This window comes from Pelmatolapia mariae, linkage group LG7 (genome assembly GCF_036321145.2).
Source record: "Pelmatolapia mariae isolate MD_Pm_ZW linkage group LG7, Pm_UMD_F_2, whole genome shotgun sequence".
Lineage (NCBI taxonomy): Eukaryota > Metazoa > Chordata > Actinopteri > Cichliformes > Cichlidae > Pelmatolapia > Pelmatolapia mariae.
The window spans coordinates 38868285-38886413 of NC_086233.1; the positions used below are offsets into that span (position 1 = coordinate 38868285).

At 39.2% G+C, this 18129-nt stretch overlaps 1 protein-coding gene across 1 annotated transcript; it reads left to right on the plus strand.

Annotated features, from left to right (window-relative positions):
- The first annotated feature begins 2157 nt into the window (after positions 1–2157).
- Positions 2158–14914, plus strand: dnajc24 (DnaJ (Hsp40) homolog, subfamily C, member 24). Its single transcript, XM_063479037.1, has 4 exons — positions 2158–2784; positions 3985–4120; positions 7156–7224; positions 8537–14914. Exons 1-4 carry the CDS (start codon positions 2683–2685, stop codon positions 8749–8751), a joined length of 522 nt encoding a protein of 173 aa, XP_063335107.1. The 5' UTR covers positions 2158–2682; the 3' UTR covers positions 8752–14914.
- Positions 14915–18129: the final 3215 nt, after the last annotated feature.

Genomic DNA, 18129 nt, shown 5'->3' on the forward strand with positions numbered 1-18129 from the left:
TATCGAGAAGGATATATTTCCTTTATTTATATAGTTTATCTTATTTTTATTTAGTGTTACTTATGTACAGTTTTACTCTTCTCTGTACAATATTGAGGGGCCTAAGAATTTCATTGCTGGTATTGTTACCTGTATATGGGAGGGATAGCACTACGTTAGAGGAGAGCAGAATTAATTCCAAGCTTCCAGAGATCCATGAATGTTGTAGATATGAGGACTGTGTACTTGTGAGTTGAGGAGGGAAAATTCCAGGAGGAGGCAGCTAGGCAAGCTTTGTGGGTGTTTGGGCCAGAAAAACCAACCACTTCTGTTACTGAGTCCAGAGAGCAAAGGACTCCAGGAGGGCAGGCAGGTAGGTGATAGGTGAGTATCCAAGTCCAGATACAGGCCATAGAGAGAAAAAGCTTCCTGTTTGTGCCCATAATGCACTACTCGTCTTTTTGTGTATAAAATGTATTATATGATAGGTGGGAATATAAAAAATTGTTCTATTTTGAACAGCTTCATCTGACTAATATTATACACAGCCTGCTTATACATGTTAGAATATTTTCCATTTTTCCATAATAACAAAGTCTCATACAAAAACTTCCACCAAGAGCAGAATTTTATCAACACCTTGGACCAAAGTGTGACCAAAAGGTTCACAAAGACACGACGTATTTCAGGACAGCTGGATGACACTACAGGAGGCTGTACAGACCTTGGTATTTAATAAAGTGACGATGGCAGCCCCAGTTTGACAATGAATACTTTGTCACTTCACTAATTGAGCCTTAATTCACCCAAAATGACGACATAATTAACTGTACAACAATGTCATTCACCCAGGCTCTCTCCTCTTCACCCATTCCCTCTGTGGTCTCGTTAAGAGCCATGACTGAGCGACAGACAGGAAATCAGATCATAAAGGTGTCATCATGTCACCTCATCACTTCTGTTCCCATTTCAATTAACAGATCACTTCTGGTCTGTATTTTCAGGACAGATTTCCCAGCATGTGGTCCTGCGCTGCTCTTTGCTGGATGCTTGCTCAGACATTTGGCAGTGGAATTCAACACTTTATATTGGTTGTTGCGATACTTTAAAGAAAACATCTTATCTATTTGCACCACAGTTTGAAACAATCACTAACACTATTCAACAACTTTCTCTATTTACATAGCAACCATATTGTCCTTATTTTGCCCCTAATCATATTCTGCAATAATTACTGTTGTTCTCTGGATAAAGGGAGTTAGCTGTTGTTCACACTTGTTTTCCCAAGAAAATTCTCCAAATGCTCCAAGTTAATCAGAATTTGGTTGGTATCCTCATCCTATGGTAGCTGGGATGGTTTCCAGACTATCTATCTATCTATCTATCTATCTATCTATCTATCTATCTATCTATCTATCTATCTATCTATCTATCTATCTATCTATCTATCTATCTACTTCACAATATAATATAATATAATATAATATAATAAAAAAAGTCTTTCTATACACATCAGTATCAAATCATACACTATGGTATTAGTTTTTTACCTGAGCCTTTTCCCTTTTGTTGACATATCTGTAGACAAAGACGTGTCTGACACTCTCTCACACTGCCTACAGTATTGTGTTGTACAGGTGACTGACAAATTAAAGAAATAACTAAAACGTTTTTCATCTTGTAAGTTTCAGATGTCATTGAGTAGGGAGTTTTGGCACATGATCTAGGACCCATTATTCTAAGTTTATTCATTTCAAGTTGTGCTAAATCAGGAGCGAGCGTAAATTTGTTTGTTTATTTTATCTTGTGCTTTTTGTTTTTAAAATGTTTTTCGTCGTTATTGTTCTATTAATGTAAAAATAAAAATGTAAATTTTATTTCCTGATAAAGTTCGTTAACCAAATACGTTGCTACGGAGGAGGATTAGAGCCACTGGGTGGGCACGTCTGTTTTTTTCATCTGGAAATGAAAAAAAGACGTGCCCACTTTTTTTTCCAGTGGCCCCAATCCTCTTCCGTATGTTTATTACATCTTGTACAAAAGTAGTTTTATTTTAATAGATTCCACTAGCACTGTTTTGCACTAGTCTGAGTACAAAACGGTACTCGGAGTGTTCTGTATTTCATTTTCCCAGCGGAACTCAAGCAGGCGGACCATAAATACACGGGCTGTTTTTAAGGGGACTCATAACAGCGTAGAACGCTATGTTGTCTCGTGTGTTACGACTTAGTAGAGGTATGTTTAGTCCTATAAATGTAGGTCTCCTGGAAATATAGAAAATGTGAAATCATAAGCGCCTTCGTCGACCACATTTCGTCTGTTAAACTTATCTAAGCGTTACTTTGTCGTGAAGCTCGCGTCTTTCCTGACCCCGGCACCCCTCTGAGCCCGCAGGTTCACACTGAATAACTGCCTGTCATGTGTGTACCACACTGTGTTTGTGCAAGTTAACCGAGATTACCCACTGTAATCACTAATAATTTCAAACGAAGAGCTCTCGTTTTGTTGCTGTTCGTCCTGCGGCAGCAGTGTGGAATAACTGTAACCCGTTCAAAAGTTGCGGTTTGATTTGACATTTCTAAGTGAGCACATTTTACTGAGCTGACTGCTAAAGGTCCTAAAAAGTAGTTCACGTATTTGCAAAAGACTCTCGTTATGAGGGTGAACGCAATTGTCTGATGTCAGCATCGCACTTACGCAAGAATGAACCAAACAATAGAGAAGGACCTGTATGCTGTCCTGGGAGCAAACCCCTCAGACTCGGTTCAGCAGCTCAGACACAGGTACCAGCAGCTGGCCTTACAGGTAAATCCATTCTCTATTTGTTCCATCTGTCTATAGACCCATACTACCTATATGCATGCAAAAGCGGTCTACCCTCATTTATTTCTATTTTGTTGTCCACATTGTGTGCCTTTTCCCTCATTTCAGTCCCTGGGGCTGACCAGATTTTTTGTTTTTTTTTTGGCCTAGGCAACTTAAGGCTAACCTGTGTATTTTTTAAGCATAAAAAGGCTCCTAACTCAGTGATGAACCAGCGTTATGTCTATACATAAACAATTTGGGAACAAATCCACTTTAGATGTTATCTTTACACACTTTGTTACTAGCAGCCAGTTCCTTTTGTTTAAAAACAGAAAAGTGTCGTCCTGTTTGGGGCCACCACGTCATACCATTTGGAAAGCATCTGATCATTGCATTGTCATCATGATAAGATTGTATGAAATGTGGCGTTTGTATTCATTCTCACCACTGCATTTACACCTGATAAGTAATGCAGTGGAAGCGTATGCAGTTTTTTTTTTCTAATAACATATCTTAAGAGGAGGTGGATAAGGGATCAGCCCCAGCACATGTGGAACTCCATGACTGTCTTTTGTGCATGGAAGGATTTTGTTTGCATGAAGAGAAGCTAGCAATAAAATGCTGTCATCAGTTTTGTTAAATGGTGCACAGATATTTAACTGGAGGATAGCTATTAGCGACAAGTGTGTAAAGCTATTAGAAAATTGTTGGCCAAGACTTTTAAGCCAACTGACCCACATTTGACTGCCTTAGGTGCCAAAAGTTGCCCAGATGAGACTGTGCTGTCTAACTAATTTCTGTGTATTTCTCTATTGCATCCATTAGAATGTATGTATCTAATATCAATAATAAGCTGTAGCTCAGGTGGTAGAGCAGACATCGACCTATCATAAGGTAGTTTGATTCGCAGCCCCTCCAGTTTGCATATCAGAGTGTCTTTCAACATGCAGGAGAGATAACCCAATGCATCCATGAGAGTGTGACTGTGTGTGAATGTTAGACAAGACACTTGGGCAGGAATAAAAATGCTTTTAGTGCTCATAGTAGAAAAGCACTGTGTAAGTGCCAATCGCTTTGGTTTTTTTTGGACAGCTGTCTGGGTCTTCTCAGCCCTCCAAATGTCAAATATTTGCAATAAGTTAATACATAGAAGATGAGGTGTCTGAATATACGTTTGTTTGTGTGTGCACAAATCTGCAGTACCACCCAGACCGTCTTGGAGGGGATTGTTCTTCCGAAGCAGAGTCTGGTGTGAAGAAGTTTCTAGAAGTTGATGCTGCATGGAGGGTCCTTAGTGACCAAACCACTAGGACACAATATGACTTGCAAAGAAGAGGTGGGACTTTAAATTGTGCTTCATTTACTTTATTTACTGATAAGGTTCGTGATGGTTTTCTTTGACGGGAAAAAATGTTTAGTATTACTTATGTTGATGTAGTTTTATTTTTCACTGACCAAGACTGGCACAAAAACGTGAAAATGCATATCTTCTCTTTACATCTAGTGTTGTTGTTTGACCAAAAACACAGTTTTCCTATGTTTTTTTTTTTTTTTTTTAAAGAAATGTAAAACTTTAATCTTGAAAATTCAGACTTTTTTTCTCTGCTTTTCGCCCCAACTTTCCAAACTCAATCATCTTTTTTTAAATTTGAACCTGAATGTTCAGCATGAATGGAGTATATCAGCGAAATGCTACAGCTCACCAAACATTATTAATAACGTAGGTTTGTTTACCAGCAGCAGAGTACAGTGAATGCACAGTCCACCAAAATTTGCTCTAACCTCAGTCCTGGAGCAGAAAAGGAATCTCTTTCAGCAGGCTGAATATGTTTGACAAATATTATGGATGGAATAAAGTACCAGTACTTCAAAATATACATTATTTATACACAAGTACCAAACATGAATACTGTCATTTAAACATTTGTAGGCCGATTACGTTACAGCGACACGACGAAGACTGTCCAAATTCAAAGACTCCGACAAATGCGGCCAACAAATGCGCCCTTCATTTCCCCAGATCTGAAGGATGAGTCGGGTGTATACTTCGTGGCCCAACCTATCCCAGAATTCGTAGCGTGGCCCTGCTCAGTTTCCAACAATGGCGGCAGCTAGTTAGTTTTAATGTTACTCTTAATTATTTTTTCTGGGTCACAAAATAAACGTTTAACATATTTTCAGGCGAGAATGTAGCTGTGTAAACTTCAAATATCTGCTCAGTTTATCAAGACACCACATATTTTCAAAAGCGCTCCGACGTTTTCGGAGACGTCAGTTACGCACCAGCTCGATAGCGAGCCGGGGTTCAAGGCTCACTAGAGCCCGTGAGAACACCGGACTCCCGGCAAATCGTTTTCAAACCCACCGCCGTCTTTCGCTACTCAGGTTAAACATGATATAAGTCACTTAGATAACTTAAAAATGTTGTTGTTTGGCTTTTTTCAGTGTTTTATTTGTTCCTGAGTAAATCGGTTTGGCTGAGATTAAAGTTATAGTTTTTACACAGCTGAATAAACATCAAGCAGACAACTGATGTGTGAAGTGTGAGATGCTCGAGAATATACTCCGGTGTCCTGTTATATTTTAGATAGAAAGGAGCAGACGGCTGAGTTGATTAAACTCCACCGAAACAATCTGCAGATTTCATTAAAATTTAATAAACTATCATCTTGTCTTTATTTTTAGTTAGCACCTTAAACACTTAAAGCTGTAAGCTAATGATAGTTATATAAGAGCAGATGCATGCTGGTGCAATAAGCTGTACGTTTTACGTCCAATGGATGCATGACCTAATTAGTCGACTAATTGCAAAAATAATCGGTGACTAGTCGACTATTAAAATAATCGTTTGTGGCAGCCCTAGTATGAAGTGTCCAGTGACATTGGGATTTATGGGTTGGCTGTAGCTCAGGACGTAGAACAGGTCATCTCCTAATCAGTAGGTTGGTGCTTCTGTGTGTGGCTACTCCAGCCTACAATCCAAATATCCCTGGGAATTAGACAAGTTGCTCTCTGATGCATCCATCAGAGTGTTAATGTGTATGTTAGACAGAAAGTGGTAAACTGAATGGGTTTATGACACAAGGACCCGATGTACACAACGTTATGGGATGCCTGAATGTTTATGTACAATAGTTTTTGTCCTTTTGACAAGTTCAATTCAGTTTTATTTATATTGTGCCAAATCACAACAAAAGTCACCTCAAGGCACTTTGTATTGTAGGGGGAAAGACCCTACAATAACACAAAAAGTCAGAGAAAACCCCAACAATCATATGACCAATCATATGAGCAAGCGCTTTGGAGGCAGTGGAAAGGAAAAACTCCCTTTTAACAGGAAGAAACCTCCAGCAGAACCAGGCTCAGGGAGGGGCGGCCATCTAGTACGACCAGTTTGGGGTGAGAGAAGGAAGACGGGATAAAGACGCTGTGGACGAAGCTCTGGGCAGCTTTTCACCTGCCACACACAAGCTCACACCACACAGCTCCATCAAGTTCTCCACCTCTGCTCTGGGCAGCTACTCAAATAGGGAACCCATGATTAGACGTGATTTTCACTTAAGTGATTTTATTTTAAAATAAGTCGTATCAGTCTGGCTGTAGCCTAGCCAAGGTGTTAACTTACTCATGTGGTGAGTATGGATTCACTGCCATCTGCAGTCATTGTGATGGCAAAGGTTTGTTAAAAATAAAATATCCATAGATAGTTTCAAAACTGTAAGAAATAAGATATTTGTTTACCTCTGGTGTGTTTTATGTGTATGTTCCTGAAAGCACTCGTCTCTCCTTCATTCTTTATCCTATTTTAAATTCGGACTAGTATAGCAGCAATTATTCTTCACACAGTGTTACGCTAATTAAAAGCTAATCAAAGTTTAGCACTAATTATGCATGGTTCAGAGTCATTATCACTGTCAAACTGCATAACTTGATAATGACTGTTTTCTCAGTGAATTGTAAAAACAAAGAAAAAGTAAGTGTGAACATCTATCTTTTCACCCGTCTGTCCATCCTTCCATTATCAGTATGTCACTCAGTTCATTTATCCACCCTACAGTCATTTTGCATGGAATATCTTGATCACATGATCAAGATATTCCATGCACTATTATGGTCTTTACTATCTGTCTATCCCAATGCACTTGACTTGTAAAAACCCTATATAAGATGTTATCTGAATGAATTCAACTTTTCTGGGGGGAAGTAGGAAAAAAGACTGTAAAGTTCAGAATGATTTACATTTTTAGTACATTTTAATTTACATTTTGAGAGCAGACTCTGATATAATAACTTTAACAGCAAATGTTAAATAATATTGCTTGTTTTTTCTAGGACTGCACTACTAATAATGATGTATTGTCACTTCTGCAGCATGGACACTGAAACAGGATTGGCCAATAGATTCTACAGTCTATGTGGATGACATGACCTGGGATGATGGTAATGACACATTATGTACACTAAACATTCCCCCGGAAACCATATTTAGAGTGGCAGGTGCAAGTAAAGCTCTTTGAGAGTAGAAATGCTCTATACAAAAATCAGTCCATTTAAAGTAAATAATGTGTTTACCTTTATGAACCACCATAGTGCAAAAATACTATCTTATGCCTGTGAAACTGTGTCATCTTTGGCCTTTTTTAAATAGATTCTACTAAAGAAACTGGAAAGAAAATAATGTTTTGTTTTCTTTTTTTACAAGCTGCTGGTAACAAAGTGCCTAAAGCTACAATTTAAAATTAAGTTTTTGCTAAATTGTCTGTTGTCTGTATCGACACAAGGCGGTCTCATCACTTGAGTTGGATAGGGTTTTTTTTTACTTATTCATAGATTAGTGGTAAATGACAACTGTTACACCCCACTTAAAAAAAAAAAGTATTATCTGGGGTGGGGTGGGGGTAATTATTAACTGCCACAAAGTCGACGTCGTTAAAACACTGTTTATTTCACAATTCCAAACTAACCAATTAGGCCCAAAATAAAACACAGGGAAGCTCTGTGTCAGGGTCTCCAAGGCCAAAACGACAAACAGAACAGCCCAGTCTAGCTAAAAAACAAAGTAAGACCACTCTATCAATAAGAAAACAAAATACAATGGCTGTGCGCCACGTCTCGCCACAAAACATGAGAAAAATGGTTGAAACAAAATGGCAGAAAACCCCTACGTGCTTTCACTGTGGTTCACAATTGTCTCTGTAAAGGGACACCTTTACTCACTAATATTAAAAACCAATGTTACACCAAGTTTCATAAATTGGCACAGCTACAACGTGCTGCCCAAACCACTGCAGCTCACAACCCAGGGAATAGGGAAGGAAAGAAGGCGCGGCATTTTGAGATACAGTGGCTGACGAGCTGCAAAACATCTCAGCTGCTGCTTATGAGGCAGACCTGGAGCACAGGAGGAGAAAAAGCTCTCTCACATGGGGAGAGCCCCTAGAGGTCAGTGACTGTAACAACAACAACAACAAAGTTCCCTGAAAATAATCAGCAACAATAAGTGGACTAAAAATGTCCAAATGAAAACTTTGAATGACCTACAGAAAGGACTCTTACTTAATACCACTTTAAAAAATTACAAGAACTCTGGCTTAGTGGAAGTGAGGGTGGCTCAGCACTATTTTTGTTTTCTCGGTTTTTATTTACCATTTCATGCTCTGTCTGTATATTTTCACGAGTACTGTCCCAGATGTACTTGGTTACATCTGGTAAATTTCTTCCAATCTCTAATTTTGAAAGTATGTTCTTTCAGATCAGGGTCTATATACACACTCCTGTCGCTGTGGAGGAGTATTCAGTGTCACTGAGGAGGAACTGGAGGAGGAGCCACAGAGGAAACAGCAGGATGAAGGTGAAAAGGAAACAGAGGAAGGACAGCACAAAGAAGCAATTGTTTGCTGTGATACCTGTTCTCTCAGTGTGTATGTGACGTGGTCAACTGATGAAAAAGCTCAAAAATGTCAGTAATATTAATACTTTTTTTTATAATTTCCAACTCTGACTCTGAGCATTTCTTATAATCATTAGTATTGACATTTTCCTTTTAAGTGTGCACCAGTCAATTATATGATCAATACTGGCTTAAAGCTGAGACTCTCAGCTCTTAATGTATTGCATTATCCACAAACCTTTATTTTGGAATCCCCTGTTTTCAGTATCTCAAATGTAATTGGAGAAATCGACACTAAACAATATTATAAAATACTACAATATTATAGCAAGGACCACAACAATCCGAGCAGGCAGATCTTGAAGAAAGAACTCCCTTTTAACAGGAAGAGACCTCTGACAAGAGCAGGTTCAGGGTGAGTGATGGAAAGAGACGAGATAAGAAAACTTAATGGTTTTTACCTTGTGGAGAAAATATTTTCTCTTAAAGTTTTCTCTTCAGGGTAGACTTTGATAAAGCTATGCCTACCTCCAACAGCAGGGGTGTCAAACATGCGGCCCGGGATCCAGAATCGACTCAGCAAAGACTCCAATCTGGAGCACTGGATAGCTTTGGAAAATGTGAAAGGGGGTATGGATTTTGAATTTTAACTGTATTTCCATACAGTTGAAAATCTATGGAAAATGTAATTCCACTGTGTTCTTGATAGCCAGCTTTTCCTGCTTATTAAGAGCTCTCTTACATACATTCATGCTACAACAAAGTAGTTATGAAACAGATAAACAATTAAAGAAAAAAACCCTGTTTTCTGTTTTGTTTTGTTTTTTTGTTGTTGTTTGTTGTGGTGATGTATATATGTATCGCCTTAAACAGTATTTGGATTCCAAAAATGCAAGATGGAAAGATCATCTGAAATATTGTGCAGTATACAGTTGTATTTTATTTAATTGTGCCGTTTCACTGCAACGTTTTCACCCTTCAGCTGTAAAAACCTGATGGGGCATTGTCATCCATCCCTGGTGGCGAGGTGGGCGGTATGGCCAACCAAGTTTCTGAATGCAGTAACTCGAGAACAAGATGATGTAGGATTTTTTTAAAATTGGTACCATTAGGTGCATACTAAAAATCTTGGATGAGTTTGAAACTTGCGAACTCGAACTCAAGGACAGAGGTTTTCTAACGATTGTGTGAATGCTATAACTCAAGAAGGAAATCACCATAGGTCACAGATGTCAAGCTCCAGACCTCGAGGGCCGGTGTCCTGCAGGTTTTAGATGTGTCTGTGATCCAACACAGCTGATTGAAATGGCTAAATTACCTCCTCAACATGTCTTGAAGTTCTCCAGAGGCCTGGCAATGAATTAATCATTTGATTCAGGTGTATTGACCCGGGGTGATATCTAAAACCTGCAGGACACCGGCTCTTGCGGCCTGGAGTTCGACACCCCTGCCATAGGTGCATCTGCTGGGAGGCTGAGGGGGAGCACTTGTGGCTGCCTTTATTTAAAAAAAGCATATCTTAAAGTATTTGATGGATTATTCCAAAATTTCATAGCATCATTATAAATTCTCAAATTTTCTACAATAAAAGTTTTTTATACAAATGTGCCAGACTTTCTTTGAGTTATTGGGTTCAACAAAACCTAAAACCCTAGGCAGAGATAATTGGTGTGATGGCAGTGATTAATATTATTGTTGTTTATCCAGGCTTTCTTGGTCCTGCTTTGTCACGCTTCCACTAAAGGAGCCGTTTGATCATTTAATTCAAACGGAAGCTATTAATTGCTCCCTACTTCAGTAAAGAAAATGGGTGATTCCTAATTATTAAATTTGTAAGTGAATATATATATCTCACCAGTCAGTGTTCAGTCTGCCTGCTCTTTGTTTCTGAAATGATAGCTTCTGTCAGCTGCTGACATTATTAATGTACTGACCAACAGATTGTCTTTATAAATCATATTCTTCCTCCTGTCATTCTTATATGTGGTTTTAAATCCATGCCGTCAAAAGTCATGTTCAACTCTGGTGGATAAAATGACGTGCTGGACAGCAGGGCTGCTCAGTTGCTGAATCACAAAGGTGATGCTGCTTTTACTGGTATTGTAGATTAATGTTATTTGGAAGCTCGGTAATGGAATCATGGGAATTGTTCCGAGGTAATGTGACTCAAAAGAAGTAGAGGATGAGGTCTCATCCCCTCGGGAGTTTACCTGTGAGGTTTTACATAGACACAATGAACTGAGTCTGTATACTTGCTGTGGCCCTTGCTACATGTCTGAACGTGCCTATTGGCTGGCATGATGGTGCTGAGCATAACCAATTCTTTTCAAGTGCATCAGACAGCACAGAAACTAACAGACCTTTTTTGTGGTGCCATCACAAGTTGCTATGGTGCCACTGGAAAACAACATCTGTAATAGACTTTTTAAGCAGTATATTTTAGATCAGAAGAATTATGTGCTGCACACAGTCAACAGCAACATGCCTCCTGCTTGAATTTCAGTTTAGAGCTCACCATGTTTTTCAAAACTATATCTTTTGCCACAGTGTAACTTGGTTAAAGATTTGACTGTATTCACAAGACAGCATACAGTTGAAAAACGCAGTGTATGGCCAATGATCTTGTCCCATGTTTGTTTACGTTTGGCTCCGCCCATTAGTGTTATATTTCACTGAATCCCTGCTGCTGTCACACCCAACCACTGCATTATGCATGTGTCCATTCTGCTGCTGTTAGTAAACTGTATTTTTGAATCCTATACAATATGTATATATACATACAGACATATACTTACTTACACATATATAATAATTTCCCACTCTCCCTGCATAGTGGTCTTTATCCTTTAAGCCTGGGTCCTCTACCAGCAGCCTGGGAGCTTGACAGTGCGCAGGACCGTCAATCTTTGCTGTTCCTAGGATTGTGGTCTTCTGTACAGTGATTTTACATGTTTTTCTTGAGATCTGCTTGAGTCATTCAGCGGCATCTTTTCATAGCCTGTACCTGGGATTTTGCCTGGTGTTCTAGACCCCTGTCCCTATGGATCTTGTGCTTAAAACTTTTGCCTGTGCTGCCATGATTAGTCCGTCTGTGCTGTCTTTCAGTCCAGCCACTGGTAGGATTTCTTGGTATCCGCCACTTCTTTCTACCAGCGGGGCATGCCATGCACGAGCCTGTCCATCCATGATGGTTCTTTTTCTTGCTCCTCTTCTTTCTGTGATTTCTGCTGCCTGAGCTGTTCACTATCAGTTGTGGCCATTTTCCTGTTTCTTGATGTACTTGGGGATCTTTGTTGTTTCACCCTGGACAGTGGTTCTTACACTCACTAGTCCTCTGCCTCCTTCCTTCCTCTTAGCGTACAGTCTCAGGGTGTTGGATTTCGGGTGAAACCCTCCATGCATGGTAAGGTAAGCTTCCTTGTCTAGATGTCAGTGGTTTGTACCTTCTCCGTTGGGCAGTTGATTATCCCAGCAGGGTGTCTGACGACTGGCAGGGTGTAGGTGTTGATTGCCTGGATCTTGTTCTTCCCATTCAACTGACTCCTCAGCACTTGCCTCACTCTCTGCAGCTATTTGGTGGTAGCGTCTTTCCTAGCGGCCTCTTCATGGTTCCCATTTGGCTGTGGGATTCCCATGTAGCTGTCAGTTTCTGCAGTGTTGCCTTCCGGAGTACAATCCTCTCAGTTCTGACTACCTTCGTCTCTTTGTTGCGATCCAACTACACTTCTTCAGTCCAAATGGCACTCTGATGTCATACATATACATTTATGATTTAATATATTAAATTAAGTAAATACGTACACACTCAAACAACCTTGAGTATTGCCAAAACACTGATAATATGGTTATAAAAAACTATAAAAGAAAACACAGACACATGTGCACACACACACAAGCATGCTGTGACTCAGAAAAAAAAATTATCCTGTGACTACATAGAGGTCCTAACCCTCCAGTTGAACCCAGTACCCTAAATGACAGAGCTATTCTCCCCTCAGCAGGGCTGCGACAGACACACAAAGGGATAACGACTGGTAATGACTCTCATATCTTTGGTCACTCAGCCTGCAAAGGTCACATCTAACAGGAGATCTGAGTGATGATCATCTTTCATCCATCCGTCCATCTTTGCATTTTTCAAAAATAGGAGTTCAAAATGAGGGGTGAGGGGCAAATAGTTGAGATTTGACAGAAAAGAAGATGAGAAGGAGTGGCACATATTGTCTAAATTTTTCACTAATTATTTTTCTCTCTAGCAGTAACAGTCAAGAGTGCAGGGGAGATTATGTGGGTGGGGGAAGTGGTGTGTATATGTCTGTGTGTGTTGAGGGAGTGGGCAGGAGGAGGAGTTGACAGCTGATGTGTAATTGAGGGTTGGTAGAATATTGATGTGACAGACACAGAGACATGCTGAGATGTGCTGGGACACAAAATCCATTTCACCTGCTCACCACCTACAATTAGGCCCCTTTAGATCACTTTCTAACCATTTTCTGGACAAAAACTCACTACACCCCACCCTGTTAGGACCCCCTTTTCTGATCACACTGTAAAATCTTAAAATCCATTTAATTAAACCAAATGTAATTCAACTTATCTTTTCTAACATGTATGGAAAAAATAAATAAGGTTAGAATAAAGTTGGACTGTTTTTGGACTGTAGTTCAGTGTGAAATTATATAGACTAGATTTTGGATCTGTTTCATTATTAATTTTACTCCAATCATGTCAGTAATATTTTACAGAAAACTGACCTTAGATCAGTTTATCGATTCAGTCACAACTTGGCCTGCAGCCTGGCAAGTCAGATTTTCTTATGTGCAAAGGAACAATAGCAGCCTTTTCGATATAACTCAAATATGTTCTTTTACAGAATATTTTAGTGAACGTTTGCTCTGCAGTCACAACTGATGCAGGGAAGCTAAAAACGTCAACATGCCTCACTGAAAGTAAAATTGCTGCTACAGTGATATGAGTCTTCTGGATCATGTAAACTGGAACACACACACAAGCCAATCAACCTGTCAAGAGAGCATGATGATTTCTAATGAAAGACCTTTTTGATGGAAGGAATGATTCACGAACTACGTGGAGCATAATTAGAATAGAACCAAGCAATAATATGATATTTAAAAAAATGTAATTTCGATTGAGTAATGTCTTTGTAAATAATTTCTGTCTTAAAATTCATTACAATCTGATTGAAAGGTTAATACATTTAAATATCAGAATGATTTAAATACAAATATTAGCAATGCTGTTCCTTTGAGAATGTGCCAATCCTTGAATCCTTCTTTTGTTTATTTATTTATTTGGGAAAAAAATGGCTAAGCGGCACTGTATATGACCCTACTACTACCAAAGAAGACTATGTATACTGTATCCAGTGTATTTAAGTATCTTATTTTGGAAAGTTGAAGTCATTCATATCCATGAGTTTTGGAACCATGACACGTCCATCCTTTAAGGACCACATTGTACCCATCTTTTGATGGATGTTTTCAGCAGAATAATACATGATGATGCATGATCATTAGTTCACTGTACTGAAGTGGCATCAGTCACCAGATCTGGATCCAGCTTTGGGCTGTGTTCGAACAGAAGATTTACATCATGGATGTGCAGCCAGTTAGTGATGTTAATATGAACCAAAATCTCTGGGTTAGGAATGTTACCAGGACTTTGTTGAATCTATAGTAGGAAGAATTAAGGCTGAAGAAAAGCAAACGAAGGTCCAAATTGCTGCTTGTGCGACATACCTAATTAATTGGCTGGTATTGTATTTTGCCTACTTTTTTTTTTTTTTTTTAAACAAAGGGCACTTACAACAATATGACTACAACCATTTAGGAAGGGCTTGTGTGACAAAGCAAGTCACAAATGGCACAAGCATTAGCAAAACACAACCGACCCCTCTATGTTTTGGCATTTTTGGACTGGACATAGAGGGAAGGCTGCCTACTGAGTAGAGGTCCACAGAATAGAGGGCAGTGTTTCCTGGCTGAAGTTAAGCTGCTTCATTCTTGGTTTAGCGTGAGTAAGCCCTGATGGCTCACAAGGCCCCAAAAGGCCTCAGGCCACCACTCACTTCACTGTGCGCTTTGCTTAGTCTGCCCTCTCTGCCTGCCCCCTGCCCCCTGTGTCTCTACACTAACCCCCCAGAACGCTGCTGTCTTTTTATTATCAGTGAGATCTGTTGATATGCAGTTAGAATTTCAGCTCATTAAATGAAAATGTAATTATCAGTTGTACTTTATTAACAGATTACTTTCTTTTTTTAGATTAATCTCTCAAATTGTATGCTGTTTATGATATAATATAATATAAAACATATAATATAAAGTTATTAATTTCACAGAAAATAACATTCTAAAAAGCACAGCTAAATGTGATTGCTTTTTGTTCATTTTTTTCTTAATGTTTTAATGCTTTATGTGTTTTAATTGAATTCTTTCCACAGAAAGTGAATCAGGAAAATGTACAGGAAAAAAAATCTGTCTTATTTGGCTAAAATCTCTGGTACATGATTTTGACATATTTTTTGACTGTTTGGGTTTCTACTTAGTTTTATCACTGATAACATGAAAACAATAAAAAAACAACAACTTGTATTTCAATAAAAAATGATCCCAGTGTCAAATATTCTGTAAAGATTGTAGCTTAAAAGGACATATAGATTTGATAAAAGATATATGACGATATATTAGAGCTGGGCGATAGAACGATAATGATATGTATTGCGAAATAACTTTTTCTCGATAGAAAAATTAAACTATTGCGATAGACCTCGTCTGCTCTCTTAAAAGAAACGAAAAGAAAAGAAGAACAGCCAATCCAAATTAAGTAGCGCAGAGCCAAACCAATCACAGCCGCAGCGTCACGTCTCGTGACTTGTTACGTACAGCACAAGTGCCAAACCTCACATGTGTAGTTGTTTGGGAAGCAGCCAGCCGCCGTGTCGGTCGCGAACAAAATGGCTCTTAGGCTACGTTCACACTGCAGGCGAAAGCGCATCAAATCTGATTTTTTTTTGACCCTATGCGACCCATATCCGATCACGGTATGACAGTGTGAACGGCGCAAATCTGATATTTTCAAATCCGATCTGGGTCACTTTCGTATGTGGTACTGAATCCGATACATATCCGATGTTTTAGAAAGCGACTGCTGTTTGAACGGTCAGGTCGCATTAAATCCGTCTTTTACGTCACTGACACAAGACAGACGCCAATTATCAGCCCCGGAGAAGCGCTCGAGAAGACATCGTGAACGCTTCCTGGCCATCCAGTGTAGATGTTAGTGAAACTGTTGGGAAGACAACGTTGGAGAAACGTGAACATTTTATTTGTACTGTATAATCTGCAGATTCTGACAGAAATCTGCAACTATCCTTTGAAGCGCCGCTCCTCTCTAAAACAGCAATAAGGATAATTATTAGGTTATTTACATTATTATGTAAATAACAAAATAACTTAAAGCAAAAATTGGGAAACGTGAAGTCCGAAGTCTTTATATTAAGGGCCATCAGTCAAACAGTATTGTTTGGTCTGGGTCTAAACAGAGCGCGTTGTGTGTGACATCTTCTTTTGCGCATGCGGGCCGCTTTGAGCGTTCACACTAGAGCGCGTTTGCTGTCGCATTTTATTTGTAGTGTGAACAAGCAGACAAAAAAATCGGATTTGATCAAAAAATCGGAATTGAGCATTAAGACCTGCAGTGTGAACGTAGCCTTAGAGCAGAATCTTTGACGTGAACGTCGCGAGCCGGCTCCTTATCGCGAGCCGTGGGGTTTTTTTTCTTTCCTTCTCTCACCCTCTCTCTCGCACTTTTTTCCGCTTCACTCCGCACGCGAGCCTTGTGCTTTGCGCTGGGAAGAGGGGGGAGGGGCGGTAGGTACACTCGCAGTAGCACAGGAACAGAGCGGGAGAGAGAGAGAAAGAGAGCCAGGGACAACAACGTGACATTAGAAAGGTATAGTAATCATCCACAACTATTTTCAGTTGCGGATGATAAAGGATTCAGAAAGTTCAGAAAGCTATACAACAAGGAGAGATTGAAAATTTCCTTTTAGTTCTCAGTTTATTTGATATTGACAAAAGTTAGTCAATTTTGTCTGTTCTTCTGTAAAACATACTACGATTTATTTTTAGAATTAATATTTTGTTTTTTAAGTGGAATTGACAATTTAGTAGTCTGTTTAGTTTGTTCTATTTTGAAACTTAAACGCTTTAGCGGCTGCCTTTTGTGTAGTTTGCAATATTTGCCTTTATTTATCTGAAAAAGTCTCATGTTCCTTAAGTACATCTACCCTGTTGAACTTATTATGGGAAATAAATATTTAAATCAAGACAAGCTGCTGATTATTTCACATTTTACTTGTGAGCAACGGCACATTTAAATCTTACAAATATAGTTATTTGGCTTATATCGTGATATATATCGTTATCGCCTGAAATGAAAAAAACATATCGTGATATGAAAAAATCTTATATCGCCCAGCTCTACGATATATAAACGAAATCATATTGATTATCTAATTATAAGTTATATTTTACTCTGCTCATTAATGTGCAATCTATACTCTTCCTTCAAGAATACCCCTAATCTCTTAGTATCTACATCATGGTACAACAGTTTGAATCCACCTCTAATGCTCCTGCCCTTAATTCCCTTACATCTGATATCCACACACACACACACATTATTTCTACTTTCTTTCTCTCCACCACCTGTTTGGGGCTTTTCTATGTGGAACGCTACGTTCAGATGAACAGAATAAACTTTTGGGGGTGTTTTCTGTGAGTTTGCATGTTCTCCCGTGTATAGGTGAGTTCTCTATGGGTACTTCAGCTTCCTCCTACAGTCCAAAGACAAGCAGTTAGTGGTGTTAGGTTACGTCTTTGGTACAGGAACGTAGCACGATGCCTTCCACAGTCAGATGGAGACAGTGTACAAAGTATGTGCTAGAACTGGTCTGTGGGCCACTCTTGCTCTTGTTGTTGGTCCGTGAGCCAGCCGTGGAGGAGAGCGAAGTTCTAACACACAAGCTGAAGAGCATTTAATCATAACTAATGATTAAATGCAGAGTGGTGTGTAAACATAAGAGTGAAAAAAGATGACTGAAGAAGAAACCCATCAGCCCAGGCTTATTGTAGCATAACTACGGGGATTCAGTAAAAAAGAGGAAAGACCTATTGCATGATGTGAGAGATGCATCTGGGCCTTCAGGTGGTCCATGTGTATGCTTTTGCTGCACTGGCAGTAAAAGCATACGTGGGCAGACAAACACAATTCTAAGAGACTGAGACCTTTATTCGTCAGACTGTGCTGATGAATAAAGGTGGTCATAACAAATATTGACTTTCAAGCATGTTACAATTGTATGAACTCTGTTTTTGCCTTATATGCTATATTTAATTGTATGTTTGCACATCTTTCAATAAATCAATGGACCC

Bases quoted from the DNA above. Each gene is read 5' to 3' on its own strand.
- dnajc24 (XM_063479037.1), top strand. From the start codon at position 2,683: ATGAACCAAACAATAGAGAAGGACCTGTATGCTGTCCTGGGAGCAAAC. The intron at 4,121-7,155 runs GTGGGACTTTAA...TCACTTCTGCAG, and splicing joins ATATGACTTGCAAAGAAGAG to CATGGACACTGAAACAGGAT. The intron at 7,225-8,536 runs GTAATGACACAT...ATGTTCTTTCAG, and splicing joins TGACATGACCTGGGATGATG to ATCAGGGTCTATATACACAC.